This window comes from Ictidomys tridecemlineatus, chromosome 2 (genome assembly GCF_052094955.1).
Source record: "Ictidomys tridecemlineatus isolate mIctTri1 chromosome 2, mIctTri1.hap1, whole genome shotgun sequence".
Classification (NCBI taxonomy): Eukaryota; Metazoa; Chordata; class Mammalia; order Rodentia; family Sciuridae; genus Ictidomys; species Ictidomys tridecemlineatus.
In genome coordinates this window covers 106387972-106409154 of record NC_135478.1, presented here as the reverse complement: position 1 = coordinate 106409154, position 21183 = coordinate 106387972, and the positions used below count along the sequence as shown (strand labels likewise).

The 21183-nt window shown below is 58.9% G+C and overlaps 1 protein-coding gene across 5 annotated transcripts in view; it reads right to left on the bottom strand.

The window, feature by feature from the left end:
• Window positions 1-1098: 1098 nt before the first annotated feature.
• The window catches only part of Adgrd1 (adhesion G protein-coupled receptor D1), a 99416-nt gene continuing 79331 nt past the window's right edge, over window positions 1099-21183 (bottom strand). For 3 of the 5 annotated variants that reach the window (XM_078039406.1, XM_078039408.1, XM_078039410.1), the window contains 9 exons: window positions 20497-20608; window positions 20112-20265; window positions 13907-13973; window positions 11830-11896; window positions 10223-10314; window positions 5721-5847; window positions 4553-4594; window positions 3906-4043; window positions 1099-3250 (listed from right to left, as the gene is read on the bottom strand). In XM_078039406.1, coding sequence (XP_077895532.1) covers window positions 3155-3250; window positions 3906-4043; window positions 4553-4594; window positions 5721-5847; window positions 10223-10314; window positions 11830-11896; window positions 13907-13973; window positions 20112-20265; window positions 20497-20608 — 895 coding nt within the window. In that variant the 3' untranslated portion in view covers window positions 1099-3154. The remainder of the gene's footprint in view (window positions 3251-3905; window positions 4044-4552; window positions 4595-5720; window positions 5848-10222; window positions 10315-11829; window positions 11897-13906; window positions 13974-20111; window positions 20266-20496; window positions 20609-21183) is intronic. The other 2 variants (XM_078039407.1, XM_078039409.1) reach the window with 1 other exon arrangement.

Here is a 21183-nt window from a genome sequence, read left to right as displayed (position 1 = left end):
GCAAGAGCGGGAGTCCAGGCACACTGCCCTGGTCACTCAGGCCATCCTCCTCCAGCCTTGCAGGTGACAGTGGATAGCAGCAGTATTCAAGGGACTGGCTGCAGGTCAGGGTGTCACCCACCCCAGCATACTACCCGGGTGGTCCATGGGGCTCCCACCAGAGCTCACTGCACACTGACCTGAGGGGAAGGTGACCCAGGCAGCCTCAGCACAGAGTGAGAGAGCTCCCTGGGTAAATGGGAGCCCCCAATACCTTCAGAATCGTCACCCACTCAGAGAACGCAGGGACATGGGACACCACCAACCTCTGCTGTAGCCAGAGGCTTGCAGATCAGGAACTGCTCACACACGTCACACTGGTTACCAAAAATACTGGTGATGCTCTTTGCTGGTCAAATCTTTGAGAGTGTCTCCTTGACAGTGAGAACAGACCCTGGAGCCACTTGGTCAACAACATGAAAGCAGCTTCAAGACTCATGGAAGGATTGATCTTTCTGATGCCAGAACTCACTTTTTATATTTTGACTTGGAAAAGAATTGATACACAAAAAAAGTAAGAAAAAAAAGTCACAAGTACAGAGACATTGAAAACATGGATATCTGTACATCTATTATCTATCAAATATTATAGAAAGTTATAAAATATATTAAAGTACATATGTAGTATATAAATATGTCTCAAAATACATGTACATATAAATAAAGTATCTGCACACGTGCCTAAGTGTGTAACACTGATGCACAAAGGAGCCCAGACCACCTGGTGCAAATGGTAAGGTGAGCTGTATGTGCACCCCACGGCGTGAAGTGTCGATGGGTAGAAATGGCCATGAGCACTGGGCCTAGGGGCAGTGATGGCACTATGGGTGATATAGGGCAGTGGCTGTGGCCCTTCAGCACTTGGCCTGGGTGGGTGCAGCCTGGAGCCTCTGTTGCCGTGTCCCTCCCTCGTCCACTCCCAGCACTGGGATGGAGGCTGCGAGTGCACTGGGTACCCAGGAGATGCTGAGTGTGCGTGTGAGCCCCAGCCTTGCCCTTCACCCTGTGCTTCCTTAGTAGAGACTCCACTACTGACAGATCTCCAAGGCCACACTCCACTCAAGGACACTTCGGTTTTATTGCATGAAAATCACAACATATATCAGTACTCAGAGGCCACCATCGTCTCTCCTGCGAGAACTGCTTTAAACACACATTTCTTGCTGATTTTTTAAGAGGACCACACCGAGTACAGATGGTAAGGTGGGCGGAGGCCAAGGCACCCAGTCCATAAGCAAAGCCCAGACTCTGTCTAGACACAAAGTCTCACAGGCCCTGGGAGCCGCCAAGAGCTGAGGAGCGAGGAGCAAGGACCCCTGTGGAAACCACAGCTCCTAGCACCAAATCTGATCCAGTGTCTGCTAAGGGACCTGGTGTCTAACTTGTGGGTGCTGGCGGCAGGCCAGAGGCTGGCCAGGGCTTACTACTGGTCTGGTTTCAGAAATCACAAGAGACCTGAGCGGTGGCCCCACACACTGGGTCTCACAGTGACCTCGGCCTGTGTCACCTAGGTTCACACCATGGCCCGGCCAGAGGGTGTGGTCACAGTGGGCTCAGCTGGCTGGTGCACTGGGGACTAGCCTGGACATAACAGAGGCTGGTTCTATGGACACACGGCTTTGACTGACAGGGACGGGTGCCCTCCCCATGAGCAGGCCAGCTGTGGAGAGGCCAGTGATGGAGAGGCCAGCTGGGTTGCAGCTCAGTAGAGCACTTGGGGCACTTCCCAGGGTGCGCAGGGCCCGAGGCCAGATCCCAGCACAACAAAGAAAGTAATTGGTTGTTAAAAAAAGGCTCTAGATGACGGTGGAAAAGTCCACAGAAGCATATCAAGTCCAGCGCTGGGCAGGGCGGGTGCGGTGAGGGCCATGACATCGGGTCACAGTGTAAAGTGGAGGCTTCCAGTATCAAAACCAGGTGGACCTGGCTGTGCACTTCATGCCATGCTCAGGCCTGGGTTACAGTGCAGCTGCTCGCGGCCTGTATCAGATGTCCATGGTGTCCCCTCTGCGATCCAGGGCCGAGCACCCAGGAGTGGTCACAGTGGTCCCCCCTCCCCAGGGACCGAGCTGAGTCCATCTACTAGTGCCAGGCAAAGGACTGCCAGGCCCTGCTGGGTCCTCCCTCGGGAGCAGGAAACCTCTATGCAACGTGGCCACCTTGGCAGGACAGGGGTCACTGTGCTGCCAGTGTCAGTCTGCTTCCTAGACACGAAGGAGAAATTGTGGGTCCCTCCCTGGGGACAGAGACACGAGGACACAGGAGATGCAGCAGGAGGCGGTTGGCTCTGTCGGGGCAGATGGGTAGGAAAGAAGGCTTCCGCCAGGAAAGGGCATCTTCAGGCTGACCTGGGTCCAGAGAGGTAGCACTCTCGGGCGTGGGCAATGTCTCTGACAGCCCAAATCCCAGGCCACTGGGCTGTGCCTTTTCCAAGGGTGGACGACCAGTGTGGGCACACCTGCCAGGGCGGCATGACTCCAGCCCAAGTCCCCAGCATGGGTGGAGACCCCAGAGCTGACCACTTGGCAAGGGCTGGCCTCAGTGCTGTGACCCTGAAGGAGACCGTGCACCCTAGCTAGGGCTGGCTCTGGGAGCTGTGTGGGTGGAGTCAGCAGACCAGGGACACCCCACTCTGTTCCCCACGCTCCTCGGACATTCTGGTTGATCCTCCAGGGGTGCACAGAAACCTAAACTACCCCCGCAGGACTCCTCTGGGCCCCTATCAAGGCAGAGGCAACCCCATCCTGAGCGACAGCCTGTGCCCCACGTGCCACAGCTTTACTGGGTGCATGTGGTAAGGAGGGAGGCTCATGATGGGTGTCACAGTGGGCCACCATGCACTCCAGTGTCCTCAGGGGGCAGCCAGCCCTCGGGTGCATGGGGCAGGATCCAGTGTCCTCAGGGGCAGCCAGCCCTCTGGTGCGCTGGGCAGGAGGGCCCCGAGGTCTCTAGGCAGGCAGCCCTGAGTGTCAGGCTGCAGGAGCTGGTGGGTGCTCTTCTGTAGGGTCACAGGTGGAGGCTGCGACCTCATGTCCAGGCAGCAGGGAGAGGGTCCCAACGTGGGTAGGGTACTTGTTCTGCTCTGCTCTGGGAGGCAGTCATCACCAGCTCCTGCTCACACGGTGGACAGGTCCACGCGGGGGGCAGAGTGGCTGCTCTTATCCCAGGGGCTGAGCTTGGTGGAGCCTGTGCCGGGCCTGGTCCCATTCATCTGCAGGCCACAAGCAGGTGAGGAGTGGGAGCTAGGCCCTAGAGGAAGCCCAGACCCCATGCGGGCATGGATGCCCAGAGGCAGGAACCCGCAAGGGTCCACTGCAGGGGCAGAGGCACAGGGTCCCCCTGCTCCCCTGAGAAACAAGGACCTGAACAAGAGGACCCAGACCAGAGCAGCCTCACGGTCCCCTCCCAAGTCCAGGTGTGTCCACCCTCTGCTCCTGTCCCTGTACAGCTGTGCTCTCATTTTCCCTTTCTTCATAGAGCCCCAGGGCCAGGTCCTGTGTGGGCCGTGGGGTCAGAGTGGCCAACAGAGGTAGCCGGCTCCTTACTCCCATAGCATCGTGTTCCAAAGAGGCCAGACAATGGGCAGAATGGCCAGCAATCACGCGCAAGGGCGGAAGCATGGGGATGGGTGGGGCACCCCCACATGAAGTCCAGGAAGGAATCACCTCAGCAAGGACCCATAGGGTATGTGGGAGGAGCCCAGCCCAGCATCTGCTCCAGTTGCCCAGTGGGGCAGAGCTCAGGGAAGGAGAGCCATCTCCGGTGGGCAAGGTAACCACAGAGCAAGAGCCCAGGTCAGCGAGGGCCGCCATTCCAGCAGGCTCAGCAGGGAGAGGGGACCCGAGGTGGGGACCACAAGCACTTACGAGGTCTGAGCTAAGGGGCTTTGTGTTGGCACTGCGGGCGGAGCTGCTCACCAGGGACCAGACCTTGGTTTTGTGCTTGAAGGCGGCTCTCACCTTGGAGGAGATGGACAGGAGAGGCCAGTTAGGACACTTCAGAGGCTGGAGAAGCAAAGCCAGAGGTGTTATCAACAGTGCCCAGGCAGCTCCCGCAACACCCAAGGCAAGTGAGGACCCAGATAGGCAGGATCGGTTGTTATCAGTGTCGACACCTGCGAGCTGGTCATCAACTGGCTGGCTAAGGGTGGCATGGCCAGGCTCCATCTGGCAGGGCAAGGCTGTCCCGCACACTAGGCCCCTTTAGAAATGAGAGCTCCTGCATGGTGGGGAGGTGGGGCGGAGGGAGGTGGGAGGTGGGAGGGTGTTGGGGTGGGGGGGTGGGGCGGTATAGCAGTGGGGAGGTGGGGGGATGGGGATGTGGGGAGGTGGGGGGGTGGGGAGGTGGAGGGTGGGGGTGGAGAGGTGGAGAGGTTGGGGGATGGGGAGGTGAGGGGATGGGGAGGTAGGGGGATGGGGAGGTGGGGAAGTGGGGAGGTGGGGAAGTGGGGAGGTGGGGAGGTAGCGGGTGAGGAGATTGGGGGGTGGGGGATGGGGAGGTGGGGCAGACATACCTCTGAGTTCAGCAGGCAGTGGAAGAGGAAGATGAAGAGGCCCTGGAGGAGGGAGGAGCAGAGTTAGAGTCACCTGCATTTGTCACCCACAAGGAGCTCCAAGGGCTCTTCCCTCACATAGCCCTGGGGCGGCACTGACACCTCGCCTGGGGACTTGCTGCCACACTGTTCCACATGGGAAGGGGCTCTTAGACCCCTCCTGTGACCCTGCCTAGAGCCCAGCAGCTGCTGTGACAGAATCCAGAGGGGGCTGTCCTGTTTGCCAAAGGTGCAGAAACAGGTGGATGCCCAGAAAGGCTTGACTCAGGGAGGGGTGACAATAATGGGCTGGACATTGGCCTGACACCCTGAAACCACAGACTCCCACCCCAATGGAACCTCGGGTGCTCGCCTACAGACCAGGGAGGACGATGACAGTGACAGAAAAGGACATCACCAAGCACCCAGACCTGCCAGCCAGCACCAGCAGACCCTCACGGAGAGGTCCCGCTTGGTGCAGGAGCACCTTAGGGCATCCTGCTATGGTCTTGCTCCTTGGGAAGGACACTGGAGAGGATGGCAGAGGGTGAAGGAGGCCCTGGAGGGCACAGGGGCTGGAGGGGCCACCTACCACCCTGCCCTGTAAGCCGCGTGAGGAAAACTGAATGCTCACAGCAACAAGGAGCTGGACACCAGCTACTGCTGGCCATGGGGCACCCCCACACTATGTGCACCTGCTCAGGGCATGGTGGGAACTGGGCCGTGCTGGTGAAGGAAACCTGCAGCTGCCCTCCCTGGGGATGAGTGGGTCTGAGGGCTTAGACTCTAAGTGTCCCACGTCTGTTTCTGAGGATGGGCCCCCTGCCTCCCCTTCCCACAGAAGACATAACCCCGTCGCCTCCTCTCCCTGCCTGCCTCCCTCCTCAGAGCTGCTGGCAGACCGACCCTCTTCCCTTTTGGGCCGGATGTGCCGCCATAGATGCTGCTGGAGCACAGGCGCCCCACACTGAATGGGGTCCCAGCCCTGGGGCTCTGCCTTCGTAGAGCCCTGTCTGCTGTCCTCAGGCCTGGGGGAGACCCACACTGTGGGCTCAGGGTGGGTGGAGGCTACAGAGGCCACGCCCCCTGCACAATGGCTCGTCAGGGCCACAGCCCACTGGCCTGCCTGGCTGTCCTTGTGGTCTTTTACCTGCAGGGAGTTGAGTATGGCAAACAGGTACTGGAAGACCAGGGCCCCGTCGTTGACGGCAAGCACACCAAACACCCATGAGGTGCCCAGGATGGGCAGCAGCACGGCTACGGCTTTGGCTGTCAACCTGGAAGAGAATGGTGAGGGAGCTGGGGGCAGGTAGGGTGGCCCTGAGGACCGGCCTTGAAACTGAAGGGACCAGAGGATCTAGTGAGGCCTGGGCCTGGGCTGAACTGTGTTCACCTGCTCAGGAAGGATGTGACCCTGACTGTACCCTGAGAGCTGGTGGGCAGGCAGGAGCTCAAGTATCACCTGGGGTGGCCCAGGACACAGGCAGTGGCCCATCCAAGCCTTGCGGAGTGTGCGAAGGCCAGAGAGAAACCAGCCCCGACTTCTGGGGGCCCAGAGAGGTCGGTAGCAAGCGCAAGGTCCCGCCTCTTGGCAATCCAAGAGCACCCAACCCTGTGACGAGAAGCCACGGCACTGGCCTCTCTCCAGGCCCCATGGCTTCAGCCATGGGCACTTTTGTAGCACAGACCTGGAGCTCGCAGGGGACGGGCAGCCTGGCCACCTCCACTGCTCGCAGACATGGCTGGAGGAGGCACCAGACGAGAGCTTGCTGAACCGCACTGCTGATGGCCCCATCCCCTCCCACACAGGGTTTATGGCGGGCATTGCTGTCTCCTTGGCCCACAGGTCCCTTGTACAGGTGGGGCAGGGGACACTCTGACCCCAGAGGCCCCACAACCCCCAGTGACGGCTAAGACGGCACAGGTTTCATCAGTGGCAGAACCAGAGGGCCTATAAATGTCCCCCCCCTCCTGGCCAGTGCTGACCCCCACCCTGCCCACAACCTAGGACACCTCCAGGCAGCTTTCTACGACTCAGATTTGCCCTGCCTGAGCGGCAGAGCCCCAGAGCCTCTCCTGCAGGGCATCACCCCTCCTGGGCTTAACTCTGCCCTTTCCTCATTGGCTGAAGTCTCACCAAGACAGCCAATCGTGTTGCCCACTGTCCTCTATAGAAAGGAGCATGTGACTCAGGCCAGCCAACCAAAGCAAGTCTCTGGGTGAAGACCATAGGAATCTTGCACAGGCCGGCACCTGACCCTGTCACAACTGCTTCCTCTCAGCCCTTGACACTTGTCCCTGTCTGTGGCCTTTCTGCAACTGGTCCCTTAGCCTCTTCCGTGAACCACTGGCTATCTCTCAAGACAGGATTTTCTGTGGCAGCCTAGAGCAGTCCTGCAAAGGAGCCCTTCCCCATGAAGTAAAGTGGGGAGAGATGGCAGAGGTCAGGCACAGACCACCTGGGCACAGAAGTCCCTGAGGGCCAACTCTGCTCTGGCTCACAGTACTGTGCCCTAGTAGCTGGCGTTGGGTGCAAGAAGCCAGGGGCAACCTGGGCATGCTCAGGCAGACCATCCTACCCAGCCAGTGTCCGGGCAGAAGTGCCAGTCCCAGCTGCCACAGTGGGAGACACACCAGCCTTAGAACGTCAGGAAGAGAAGCCTCACCAGGGCACCCTCAGAATGAGAGCCTCAGGAGACTGAGTCTCAGTCCCCACTGTGTCTACAGAGCCTGGGACTGAGGTGGCATGGAGTCAGCTCTCAGCACACTCCAGGGGCTGCGTGAGTCAGGGGACTGGCTGTCTGGCTCAGGGCCACTTCTGACATGTGCTGAGCTCATGGTACACAAATGCCATCTGTCCCGACTTCCAGGACAGCTGGGCGCTCTGCAGTGGGGGCCTTCTGCCTTCACACATGGGGGAAACCCAGAGAATAATGGGGCCCTGCTGCCCAGCGCAGCCACTGCCACATGCCTCAGTTTACCCCTCGTAGCTCAGCACAGAAACTGTCTTGGTCTCCCTCTCCACTCTGTGATGTCCGAGACCAACTTTGTCCTTTCAACACTGCAGCCTGAAAGTGCAGCACTGAGCCAGGACGCAGCCCTCAGGAAACGAGCCGTAAACCAAGAAAGGAGGAACAAATGGACGAGTGTGAAGAAGCATACAACAGGGTGCAGTGTCCCTCCCGAGGGGCATCAAGGCATGGCCATGACGAGCCCCTGTCATTAGACCAGGACCCTGACACCGACAGCTCCTGGCAATGGACCCCGTAAACCAAGGGCTGTTCCAACACGTCCGCTCTCAGGGAGGCTGTGGCCCTGCTTTGATGATGTGGGTACAATAAAAATAAACCCTGGTCCCTGGAAACAAGCGCCCTGCACGCTCCAGCCACATCTTTGTCCTGGGAAGCTGGAGGACAGTAGCAGCCTGAGGAGCAGGCATCAGATGGGCTGCTACTTCAGGGACAGTGCTTTTGCTCCTGAGGCTACAGCAGCAGCAAAAGGAGCTGGGGGATGTGCACCTGCTGGGGGCTCTCTGGGGTCTGTTAGCATGGCCAGGCTGCCAGCGCCACCTCATCACTTGGCAGGGGAGGGGCCGTGGCCAGTGGAGGCAGCTGGGTGGCACTCTCCTCCCGATGCCTCACAGCCCGCCCAGGGCAGTGGGCCTGGTGTGGGGGCTCAGGCCCTGGTGAGTCTCCCTCCCAAGGCCCTGCCAGGGTGCACCCATGGGCCCGCCCCTCGCCCCACCACAGGGCCTGGGTCTCGTGGCAAACCTGTCTGCGTTCTGCTGCTTTCCTGTAGGTTTGGAACTGCAGCCAGTTAACAGATCTGTGAAGAGCGGAAGGCAGCCCTGTGAAGGCCCCCAAGGAAGCCTCTTGTCTTGTTACCCACTGGACACGCAGCTGGGACAAAGACAGCCACCAGGCTGCACCTTGATAAGCGTAGAAGGGGCCGAAGGAGCTTCCAAGGTGGCCGCAGTTGCTACCTCCCTCTGCCTCAGAGCCCTGGGGGAGGGGAAGCTGGTGTGCCTCGGAAACTGACCAGGCCACAGGGAAAGTCAGGACAGCCCCGGTCAGACCTGGTCACTTAGAGAAGGGCAGCTGGTGTCAACGGGCTGTGCTGGCTGTGCCCCAGAGACAGCCACCCGCCTGGACAGTCTCCTGGAAGGCCACGTCCCTGGCTGCCATGTGCAGCCTCAAGGCTACCAGGGCAATGCCACCCTGTGGCTCTACAGACACTGACCAGCTGGCCTAGGCACTTCCTTAGGGGATCAGGGACAGCTGCCAGCCCCTGGGGACCCCATGGAGAAAGATGAGCAGGGGGCAGGCTGTCTCCCGGTGGGCTCTCAGGAGGGCGAGGAGGGAGAAGCGGGTCAGGGGTCGAGGGCACAGGAGTGTCCTGGGGACAGGGAGAGCCTGGTCCTGCAGAGCAGCTCTCCCTCTGCCTGTCGGTGCAGGAGGAAAGAAAGAACTCCTGACCCCAGGAGCATTTTCCCTCCCTGGCACAGGCTGGATTCCTGCGGGGGCTGGAGAGCTCCAAAGGGCTGCAGCCCCTGGAGGGTTAATTTACAGAGTTTGGATTTGTTACAGAATAATTATCTCATGGATTCGTTGCTGGCTTGTTTATGGCTTTTGCTCTCAGATCAGAAAAGATACACTAGAGCTAGTCATTTACAGTCAGTCAGTAGTTTCCAAACTCCCGTGAGAGCTGCCTTCCCACCTTCAGCCCTGGACCTGGGGGGCTGGCACAGCCTAGCATCAGGGTGGCCCAGGAGACCCAGGCCCACCAGTCCTGTGGGTGCATCCCACCCTGCCAGGATGGATTTGAGGATGGCATGAGGCCCAGCAGTCCTGTCCTCCCCGTCAGGCACAGGGTGCATCAGAACAGGAGGGAGGGGATCTTTCCCTGGATTGAACTGTTGCAGCCATTCTGCCACCAGGAGGCCACAGTCACTCTGGGAGGGACACCAAAGTGGAGGAGGAAAGCTGCGGGGGAGGAGCTGATCTGGAGACAGTGCAGCCACCCAGCTGTGGCAAAAGAGGTGCTGAGCTCTGCACCTTACCATCTCCTTGTGCACAAGTCCTAGGACAGCTTGTGTGGGGCATCAGCAGTACCCTAGAGGATATGGCCAGAAGGCCAGAGGCAGCAGGTTGCGTGGACAGGACTGTCCCAGAGAGCCCGCTCCTTCTCCAGATGGCCAGCCCAGCACAGGGGGAAGCTCTGCTATCAAGGGTCTTCTTCCACAAAGTGGACCACGAGGGGGTCCTGTGGTCATCCACACTCCACAGTGAGGAAAGCCAGGCCCAGAGGCTAATGGACTTCAGGGTCAGCAAATGGTGGGCCACCTGCTCTAGAACTCCCCTCCCCCCTCAGCCACCTCTCACCCCAGAGGAGCATTCCCAGGGGGACATTCACTCAATCCCTCTCTGTTCATGTGGGGGCTGCCAACCTGGGTTAGGACCTTGCCACGGGTCCTTGGCAGAGAACAGGGACCTTTGTGAGGACAAGGGCCAGGGTTGCCTGGTGAGGTCCTGAGGACCCTTAGCAAGATGAAGACTTGGGTAACGGCCATGGCAGCAGCATAGCCATCCCCTGTAGCCTGTGAGCAGCCTGGAGGGCAGCTTGACAGGACTGTAGAAGCCGTGGTCAACTTACTTGGAGGCACTGGGGTCCCCGTGTATCTTATAGCTGTCGGCACTGATCTGGGAGATGACCCTGGTCACAGCCACGAGGATGCCAATGTTGACCTGCATGGGAGGACCACCAGGAGGGACAGTGAGCAGGCCACAGCATTCACAGGGCCTCGGCGTCCACCCCGCAGCCAGCTCTCCTAGGCCAGCTGGTGTTGACACTGGGACAAATGTGTCCCAGGCCTCTGGGTGTCCCCAGCAGAAGACACGCAGGCCCGCCCAGGTGAGCTCAGGGGTGCCAGGAGAAGAGCAGAGATAGACTCTAGAGTCTAGAATGACCTCTTGTGTCTGACCTGAGCTCCCGCTCACCTCCCATCTGCCCAGGAGCCCAGACCTGGTCCTCAGAGACTCGCTCCCCTCATGGTGAGAGAATAAGACGCTGCGATGCAAACTGACCTTCAAGGGTGAGAAACCCCACCTGGCAAGCCACCCAGGCCTAGCCCTCACTTCCTGCCTCTCATGGTGCTTGGACACTGTGGTGGTGGGGTCCATCTGCCCAGCACCCCCAGACCTGCCGGGAGGCTCCCTCAAGACACTGGAAGAGGCCCCAGCACATCTGTCCCTTCTCTCAGGCAGTTCTCGGGGTCCCGAGCAGGAGGGGCCAGGCGGGGACAGCAAGGGGAAGAGGCCCTCAATTTATGTCTGAGACAGGATGCACAGCTGGGCTATGGGTTGCATGGTGGCTGGGGCTCTACCCCTTGACTCTGAATGTGTCTGAGATGCTGGACACAGTGAGAGGTCAGCTCCAGGCCCAGATCCTTCATGCTCCTGCTTGTGGCAACGACACCTGGCAGTGTCCCCCTCAGGCCCACCGGTAGGCTGCTGGCCTGTGCCTGCTTTGGTACACAGACACAGCAGGAGTCCCTGGGGGTGTGGTCAGGTCACCCGCGACCTCGCTGTACGATGCCATATATCGTCAACAGTGGCCACATTCTGGGCCTTTCTGAGCCCCTCTGCTGGGCTTATCCTGGGGCCTGGGGACACTTTCCCTCTAACTCCGCGTCCACTACCTTTGCACTCCCAGGGCCCCCACCTCCTCCCAGTTCCCAGGAGCCTTTGCTGAGGGCTCTCTTCACAGCAAGAGACACTGTCTGTGCAGCGTCCCTGGGCAAAATGGGACCCTGTCCCTGACCTGCCGAGCCTCTTGCTGCTCCCACAGCAGGAAGTGAGTAAGGCTTAACCATGTCTCTCTGCCGGGCACCCCGTCTTCCCTGGCCACCTCCATGTGGCAGCTCAGCCCCCCCACTATCCTCTCCTCTGTGGAAGGAGAACAGAAGTCTCCCAAGGGCAGGGAGAGGGAAGGACTCAGCAGGCACCACCCAGCCAGCACTGCACAGAGAAGAGCAATGTGGCAACACGGCTGCCCAGCCAAGAGCTCACTCTGCCCACGCCTCTGCCCCGAGCTCCAGCAGGAAGCACCAGGACCTGGGTGGCCCTGAGGGGGAGCCCAGGGCCTTCCCGGGACTGCAGTTGAGCCCCAGGGAGAGCAGGAGACAGCAATGCTGTGCCCTTGGGTGTGTCTTCAGGGAGCCCATCCACAGCCCTGCTCTGAACCCTTGTGTGGGCACCTACCACGATGACCAGCAGGGCAGGGGCCACGAAGGCCCAGATGGCGCCACTCCCCAGGGAGAGCCAGCAGCTGTGGAGGGAAGCAGAGTGTCACCTCGGCAGGGCAAGTTCCCCGAGGTAGCTGGCCCGTGGCCCCATCTTTTCCTCCATCCCCACTGCTCTCAGTCACAGTCCTGGGCCCAGTCCCAGTGCTGATCCCACAATTACTTTTCAATCCCCGATAATCTCATGTCTCATTCTTGGAGAGGATCTTCCAGTCTACAGACTGGGTCAGCAACCTCTGAAGAGCCCAGCCAAAGCCCAGAGTGGGTTTCCACACAAACTCTGCCGGGACTGGCCTCCTCCAGAGCACTTCAGACCGTGGCCTGGCCAGTGCCCTCCCGAGGCCTGGTAGAATGGTGGCCATCATGGGAGGCACCCTGTCCTGCCCACTTACCAGGGGCTGCCAGTCAGCTACACCTCTAGGTCACTGTTCTAATATCCCAGGAGGCAGGGTCCAGTTTAAAGATGTGAAATTCCTCCCTGTTCCAAGATGTGACCCCAGAGCTCAGGCAAGAAGGCCAGGTCCCTTAGAGTCCCTACCTTCACAGAGCCTCCTCAGGCTCCCAGGAGATGTCACCCTTCTGGCCCCCAGAAGCTAGTGTTCCCAGGACACTGAGCACATTGATGGGGCCTGGCCAGGCGTGGGGCAAAGTCTGGCACATAGTGTGATGTCTCGGGGCTACCTTTAGTTCACAGCAGGTCTGGCCCACGCATGACAAAGCCCAGCCTGATTCAGGTCCCATTCAAGCCTACACAGCATCCCTTGGTAAGGCTGTGGTCACTCCTATCCCACAGATGGGGAAACTGAGGCCCAGAAAGCCCAGGTGACCCTCAACATGCAGGAGCCCTGTCCCTCTTCACCCACCCCCCTGGACCTCCTAGACCACGGGACACCAAATGCCCTAAATAGCTGAGAGTTCTGTGTGAGGCCATGTGTGTCTGGACACAGCCCGGGGAGGACACGTCTTGTCTGGACGCGCCAGGCGAGGAAGTGCACTGCCAGGACTCAAAACCAGCTCCCTGGGCTCCTGAGGGGTGGCAGCACCACCCAGGCAGCCTGCACTTCCTGACTTTCATCCAGAATGGTGCATTTATAGGACCTCAGGACCCTCCTGACCCCTGAGCCTCGCCAGGCTACCCCCCAGCTCAGGGCAGGAGAGGCCAATGTCAGAGCTGGGTGAGGGGGTGGCCAACACGCATGAGCTATAGGGGCTCAGAGCAGGGCAAGTTCCCCGAGGTGGCTGGAGAAGGCCACTCTCTGCCATCAGGGCCTCAGCTTCTAGAGGCAACAGGATGGAGGTGCTTCCTCCTCAGTCCTCTGGCTCCGCCCCTCCTCCGGGCCTCCATGGCCCTCGCTGCCCGGAGCAGAGGCTGCTTCTCCCCACTTGCCGACACACTGCCTCCCGGCCCTGGGGTGTTCCACTGACTTCTCTCCTCCATTCAGCTGCCTCCAGCTGCCCAGCCCCTGGCCCCTCAGCCTGGCAGGACAGGCTCAGCCTCCTGGGACCCCCAAGCAGCAGCCCTCCTCTGAGAAAGGGAATCTTGTTGTGGAAGGTGAGCCCCTCCTAGCTGGCTCCCCATCCTACCCCAGGGGTGCTGTGACATCCCATCCCTCCCCTGGGATGCTGTGTCACCCCCATCCCACCCTTCAGGGGGCTGTGTCACCTCCATCCCTCCCCTAGGGCACTATGACACCCCATTCCCACCCCTAGGGCACTGTGACATCCCCACCCTTCCCCTGGGAGCTGTGACACCCCATCCCACCCCTGGATGTGCTGTGACATACCCACCCCTCCCTTGGGGTTCTGTGTTACCCCCATCTCTCTCCTAGGACACTGTGACACCCCCATCCCTCCCCAGGGGCACTGTGACACTCTGTATTACGTGTGCCCAGGACTGTTGCACTGCCAGGGCCTGGGGCAAGGGACCAGTGAGCTTGTAGCCAGAACAACAGAGGGCCAAGGCCAGCAGGCCTACTGGAGCCCTTCCCCACAGAGGACCCTCCAACCACAAGACACTGCCGGGACTCCTCACTCACTTGTCACTGGTCCCGTAACTATCCAAGGCAGATGCTATGGTGATGATGCAGATGAGTAGCGGGGACCCTGTGGAGAGGAGAGAGAGAGCTTGTCAGCCCGCCCACTTCCTCTGTTACACCAACTTCAGCCAATGCTGGCCACAGAGCCCCTGCCCTCAAGGAAGCATGGGCAATGGAGGCCAGGCATGGGCACTCACACCCACTCACTCTCCCAGGCTCTAGCCAAGAAGCCCAGGAGTCTAACCCAGGGACAGGCCAGCTGCACTGACAGGTAGGGAAGCCCCACTCAGCTTGTGTGACCCGAGGCTCTCACCAGGTGGAGCTGACCCAGAGGGACTGTGGCAAGAGCTAAAAGCATTTCTGTTATAATGGTGAACCCCTAGGCATCAGGTGGGAGGCCAGAGGTTCTGCTGACCCCATAGTACACTGCACCCCAAGGATAATCATAGGCAGAGCCATACACAGTGCACTGCAACCCCAGGAGGATCATAGGACAGACCTCCTCATAGTGCACTGCAGCCCCAGGATCACAGGAGGATCATAGGACAGACCTCCTCAAGTGTACTGCATTCCCAGGAGAATCATAGGGAGAGCCATCCATAGTGCACTGAAGCCCCAGGAGGATCATGGGACAGACCTCCTCACAGTGCACTTCAGCCCCAGGAGGATCACAGGACAGACCTCCACACAGTGCACTGTAGCCCAAGGAAGATCATAAGAGACATTTCATCATAGTGCACTGCATCCCCAGGAGGATCATAGGGAGAGCCATCCACAGTGCACTGAAGCCCCAGGAGGATCATGGGACAGACCTCTTCACAGTGCACTTCATCCCCAGAGGATCATGGGACAGACATCCTCACAGCGCACTGCAGCCCCAGGAGGATCATGGGCAGACCTCCTCACAATGCAATGTGTTCCCAAGAGGATCATAGGACAGACATCCTCACAGCACACTGCAGCCCCAGGAGGATCATGGGCAGACCTCCTCACAGTGCACTGCAGCCTCTGGAGGATCATGGGACAGACCTCCTCACAGTGCACTGTGTTCCCAAGAGGATCACGGGACAGATCTCCTCACAATGTACTGCAGCTCCATGGGATCATGGGACAGACCTCCTCACAGTGCACTAAAGCCCCAGAAGGATCATGGGACAGACCTCCTCACAGTGCACTGCATCCCCAGAGTTTCACAGGACAAACCTCTTCATAGTGCACTGAGCCCCCAGGAGGATCACAGAACAAACCTCCTCACAATGCACTGCATCCCCAGGAGGATCATGGGATAGATCTCCTCACAGTACACTGAAGCCCCAGGAGGATCATGGGACAGACCTCCTCACAGTGCACTGCAGCCCCAGGAGGATCATGGGACAGACCTCCTCACAGTGCACTGTAGCCCCAGGAGGATCATGAGACAGACCTCCTCATAGTGCACTGCAGCCCCAGGGGGATCATTGGCAGAGACCCCACAGTGCAGAGGATCATGGGACAGAATCAGTGGTGTCAGCTGAGACCCCCTGAAGATTCACAGGGAGGTGGGGAGGGAGCGAGCTCAATTGGCCCTGGAGTCCTGGGCGGCCAGCTGCACTGTTGCGGACACGGTGCCCAAGCAGCCAATGTTTGAGACAGTGCTGCTCAGGGAGCCACACCACCTCACCATCCATGTGACTCAGGGGCCTCCTGTCCCTGGCTCTAAAGGCAGGTGACTCACAGGGGCTGCTGGGACATCCAGTGCTTGGCCACAGTGACTAGTCAGGGCACTTAGCCCTGATGGACAAATGAGACCCTGTTAAGGGACTTCCTTGACATGGCTGTGCGAGAAGCTCCCACTGGTTCCTGGGAGAGCGAGGACCAGGGGGACCCTTATCCACCCAGCCGCCTTGGCATCCAGGGCAGAGATGCAGGACCAACTTAGAGAATGTTAAGGAAAGCAAAACTTTTTTTAAAATTTTTTTTGTACTGGAGATCTAACCCAGGGCACTCTACCTCTCAGCTATATTCCCAGCCCCCTTATTTTTGAGACAGGACCTCATTAAGTTGCTGAGGCTGGTCTGGAACTTTGTGATCATCCCATCTCAGCCTCCCCAGTCACTGGGATGACAGGTGTGCACCACCATGCCTGGCAAGGAGGGCAGATGGTGATTGTGGATCAAGCTGAAGTCCACCACCCTGGATCTTTTTCATTAGATAAGCCATTAGACTCCCTGCTTGCCTAAGCCAGTTTGAGCCGGACTAAGTGTGACTAATTAAGTGCTTTCAATGATTTACAAAGCTGTCAGACTGTGTGGAAGAGGTGGAGGTCAAGGGAAATCTCAGAAAAAACACCTGGACTGGCAATTCCCAGAGATTTCAGTGTCTCAGCAAAGAAGGGATTCAAGGGTTGGATTGGTTTTAGAGGCTCTGCCCTGACCCCAGGTGAGCTGGCCTCCAATCTCCCTCTGCAGCTGGGAAGGGTCAGAGGTGAATGTGCCTGTGACTGAAGGGGAGACACATCGCAGCATGGCCCAGGCTGAGCCACCACGGCACCCGCTCCAGCAGCCAGTCCTGCACACACACCTGTGCTCTGAGGCAGAGCCCTTGTGAACCTGTTTCTGCAAACAACGTACCCAGCGGCTCAGAGAGCAGAGCACCCTGCAGGAAGCTAGATCTGGCGCAGCGGCCCCATGGGGTGTTGCTGCTCTCCACCCTCTGCAGAAGGATAGCCAGGGCCAGCTCCCTGTTCCACCTGGGCCTTCCCCAGAGGGCCATCAAGGCCCTCTTTAGTTCAGATTGGGGTGGGAACACGGGGTGGCTCTTGGTTCCCTCCTGGCAGGTTCTGCACTGGAGGAGAAGACGGGCAGGCTGTCCTCCCAGCGCCTCCAGGCCACAGCTGCCCAGCACCCTGGGAGCGGGGGCGTCCTGCCCCCTTCTTGAATACCAGGGTTTCGGATTTTGTTTTTAAATTAAACACCTTGGAAAGAATCTTGCCCCTGAAACACTTTGCTTCAAATGTGGAATAAATGAATTACTGAATGTCCCAGTCTCATGAGAGAGACTGAATTGCAATAAAGGGAAATAAAACAGGCCACCTTCCTTCCTCCCCTGCTGAGCTTGTGATCAGATTCCTCTTTTGCAGGGAGGTACAGACTCTGCTTCTCACCCTCCCCTCCTCTTCTGGGTGTCCCCACACTCCTGGGGGTGGTGCCACTCCACTCACCTCATGCCCCTCACAGTCCCCGCAGAGCACCTGGCCCCCAGCAAGCCTTAAGGACAGTGGCTGACTTGACCACCCTGTGCCCCTACCTCAGCTCTGAACAGCCTCGGGGCTTCCAGAGCATGGTACTGCCAGCGGGTTCGTACATGGCCAGGTAAGGAACAAGCGTCCATCTCCAGGGCTCCAAGGGCTCTGCCTGCAGTGTGGCCTCTCCTGCTCTGGGTCAGCCTCCAGCTCCTTCTTAATTAATGGCAGAGGCTGGGAGAGCCTGCTGCCTAGAGACTGTCTTTACTTAGGCCCAAAGCCAAGGAGCTGGGTTGGGATGACGGACGCAGCTCACGGGCTCCTGATGAAATTAATTAAGGGGAAGCTGACAGGGAGATAGATGGAGGGCTGAGATGGCACCTGGCTCTGTTTGTACGCAGCTTGCGTCGGGGCCACAGACTCAAACCCTGCAGGGACCGCAGGCGTCTGTATCAGAAGCCACATAGTTGCAGCCTGTGCTGCCTAGCAGGAATACAAACTCGGTGTGTGTGGACCTCCTCGTTCTTCAAAAGAACTTGGTAATTTTATGCAAAGTCCCTCAATTTTCAAGTATTGGCAAATAACCCACTTTTCTCCAACATGTCTCCTGCAGGCTGCATCGATTCAATTATCACACACACTCCCACCCGACGACCTTGGCGGCTCCGCTCACTGGGCTCCTCTCTCCCCCTCAGGACGGATTCACCAACCCTTTCCGTACATTCCTCTGTCTTTGCTGGGGCTTATTATTCACGTGCTGCGTGAGCACGCCTGCGCCTCTAAATGGCGTGATTCTTTCCTTGGAGAAACTGGAAAACTGCAGGTGGCGGGCAATCACCTTCTAAATCCTTGCTAATGGAGTCAGACTCACAGGAAGAAGCAGCTCTCTCCTGGGGAGTCAGGAAGGACTGTGGGAGCTGGTCACGCTGGGAGTGGACAGGGGTAGACATTTGGACTTGGGGCCAGTGTGTGCAAATGGTGACCCTGCAGCGGGGGCAGCAAGGTGGGCCCGGGACTCCGTGTAGACCTCAGGGATTCCCTGCAGGGGCAGCTGCAGTGGGGAGGAGGGGCCTAGGTCTCCTGCTCCCTGCTCCCTGCTCCCCGGGGAGGCCATGAGGGATGCATAATTTAACTCCACTTCATTCCTCAAATAAATTACATTTGCCAATTCAAAGCACAAAGTAAACAAGCTTAATCTTCTCCATGCATGATGAGGGCTGCGAAAATTAAATCTATTTGGAGAAAACTCGAAACAGGCAGCAGGTCCCCAGAGCCGGATCCACACCTTGCAGCAATGGTAAGAACACCAGGTAACAGCCCAAGCCTTGCAGAAAGGGGGCCCTGTGCTCGCCCGGACGCCCCAGCATGGGCAAGAGTCCAACCCACTGGCTTTCCATGGGAGAAGACGCCCAGGCCCGGGCACAGATGCTCTGGCTGAGTGGTTTAAACAAACTTTCAGTCTGTGCATTTTCCTAAGGTGCCCAGCAAACGAAGGCAAGTTCACTCGGGAAAATTCCCTACTCTGGCTGAGAACTCAACTCCGGCTTCTCCACCATCCCCATGCGTGCGAGGAAGCCACAGCTCCAGCAGTGTGGACACTACAGGCCTTATCAACCGCCCTGCCCAGGGCAAGACTCCGCCTCCCACTCCCAGAACCCCATGTCTTGGAACCCTGAGCCAGGGGCAGCTGCTGCAGGGGCTTCCTGCCCTCCGGCTCCAGCTGGCAGTGTGCAGGGCCCCACGGTAGGTGGGCTACAAACATGGGGCTTCTCTGTCCCTTCTCAGCTGGCTCTCAGGGCAGAGGCCATGTCCCCCTGCCCCTGGTCTTGGGGAATTTTCCCAGGAGAGAAGCAGGGGGTTAGACCACAACACTCTAAAGTGCTCCACGTGGGACCCGAGTCCGTTGGAGGAGTGTGGAGAGTTGGAGCCAAGGGCACACCCTGCAAAGGGATGGGGCCTGAGGGTGCACCAGGAAGAGGAAGGTCCCAGAGCACCGCACTGGGGAGAAGAGGCAGGGAGAGCCAGGCAAGGGACCCCACTAGGCCTGCACCTCAAAGACTGGCCTCAAAGCCACCCTGCAAAGGGCCATGGAGTGGGGTGTGCCCTAGGTCCTTGCTGGGAACAACAGCAACCCACTGGCACTTGGAGGAGCCTGTGGTGGCCCACATCTCACAGGGAGGGGTTGGGTGGGACCCTTCAGGTGAGCCTCCAGCATGCCAGGGGCCATGCTCTTGCCAAGGCTATGCCCCTGACCCAGAGCAGAGCCCCAAACACCGGAAGCATAACCCATAGAACTGAAGGGAGAAGTCACAACATAGCAGGTGGTGACTTCAGGACCCGCTCTCCAGGGACAAACAACTAGAGGAAAATCAAAGAGGAAACAGAGACAGGCCTGAGCGGTCCGCAGAGCACCTGTCCAAGCCACAGTGGCCATCTGCTCACCTCCCAGCACAGCCATTTACCTCTGTACAACAAACCCCACAAGCTCATGAGTCAGACTAGCCATTCCAGGGGAAGGGGCAGAAATCCTAGGAAGAGGCAGGAGAGGCACAAGTCTGTGGAGGTCAAACAGCGAGGGGTCAGAGAAGGATGTTTGAGAACCAGAAAGGCTCTGAGGTGCACGGAAACACACACCCATGGAGCACGGGGCAGTCAAAGTAGCGCCAAGAGGGAAATGCACGCCTGGTACCCCGCAGTGGGCACTGAGCCCATACTGTCCCCACACACAGGAGGAGAGAACAGGGCCTGAGCAGGGGGCAGGAAGGGTGAGATGAAAGCAGGAATTCATGAGATGGTCAACAGAAAGGCAAGACGCCCAACGTGGGTTCTCTGTAAAACCAAGCCCCCAGCCACGTCGGGACGTTGGAGTGTTTCGGGAGACATGGGAGCTTTGCCCTGGACCAGCAGGGCTCCTTCCTCCCGGCCACAGAAGGCACCATCACCCAACCTCCCTCCGCATCTGCCCTCATACCCCGGCCCACCTACCCCAGCCCAGCCCATAGTAGTAGAGGTGCTTGCTGTCCTCCGAGCCGAAGACCTTGACCACCATGCTGTAGAGGTGCAGCCCTTCCACCAGCATCCAGGCGAAGGCGCTCAGGAAGAAGTAGTGCAGGAGCATGGCCAGCACCTGGCAGGGGATCTAGGGGTCGGCGGAGATGGGGAGACCGGGGTGAGGGGTCTGCTGTCGGCCCAGCCTCCGCCTCGGGCAGCTTCTGCTCAGGTGGGCTCATTTTCTTCCTGGGGAGACCAGGCTGCCCTTTCTGGTCCTGGGGTTTGTCTGTATCTGCTCAGGGCTGGCCAATCATCACCAAGTCCCTCCCAGTGATGTCGGGGAGGCAGAATGGCCCCAGCATGAGGGCTACCCACTCACCGTTCCCGGCTCAGCATGGAAGCTGATGAGCAGCAGGACCTGGGCCACCAGGACAGCAAAGGACAGGTTGGCATGGATGTGGTAGCGCTGGTTCCTGATGGTGCTGACAGAGCTGAGAACACAGTGGGGCGTGAGTCCCAGTGCCAGCTCAGACTCTGCCACCCCTCCCCAGGCGGGGCACCTGTTGCTCCCACAGTGGTCCCAATGTCCATTCCCTTGAACGGAGTCTTACAAAGCTCAGCCCATTGTTGCCCCTCCTTGCTTGGATTGTTCTGGCTCCCGATTGCTCTTAGATGGGATCCTTGCCCTTCCACAGCCCCAGTGGCCCTGCAGTCTGAGTCCCCGCCTCCAGCCCCAGGGCATTTGTACCTGCTGTTCCCAAGCAGGGCTCTGCATGGTGGCTCAGATGCCTCCTCTCAGACAGAGCTTCCTGACCTTCTGCCCTGAGCAGCTCACCTCATTCTGTCCTGTAGGCTTTCCTCCTCTCTTAACCTCTGACAATACCCACTCAAGTGTATCCCTGTCTGTCTTGGCACAGCCGGGCCCTCAGAGCTGACCACATGCCCAGTGTGGCCTGCTGAGGAACAGGTCGTCAGCACAGATGCCATATCTGCCCTTGCCTGGGTCTGGGCTTGGGGTCTTTGCAGGCCTTCCTGTGTGGCTGAAGCCTGGGTCCCCACTCCACAG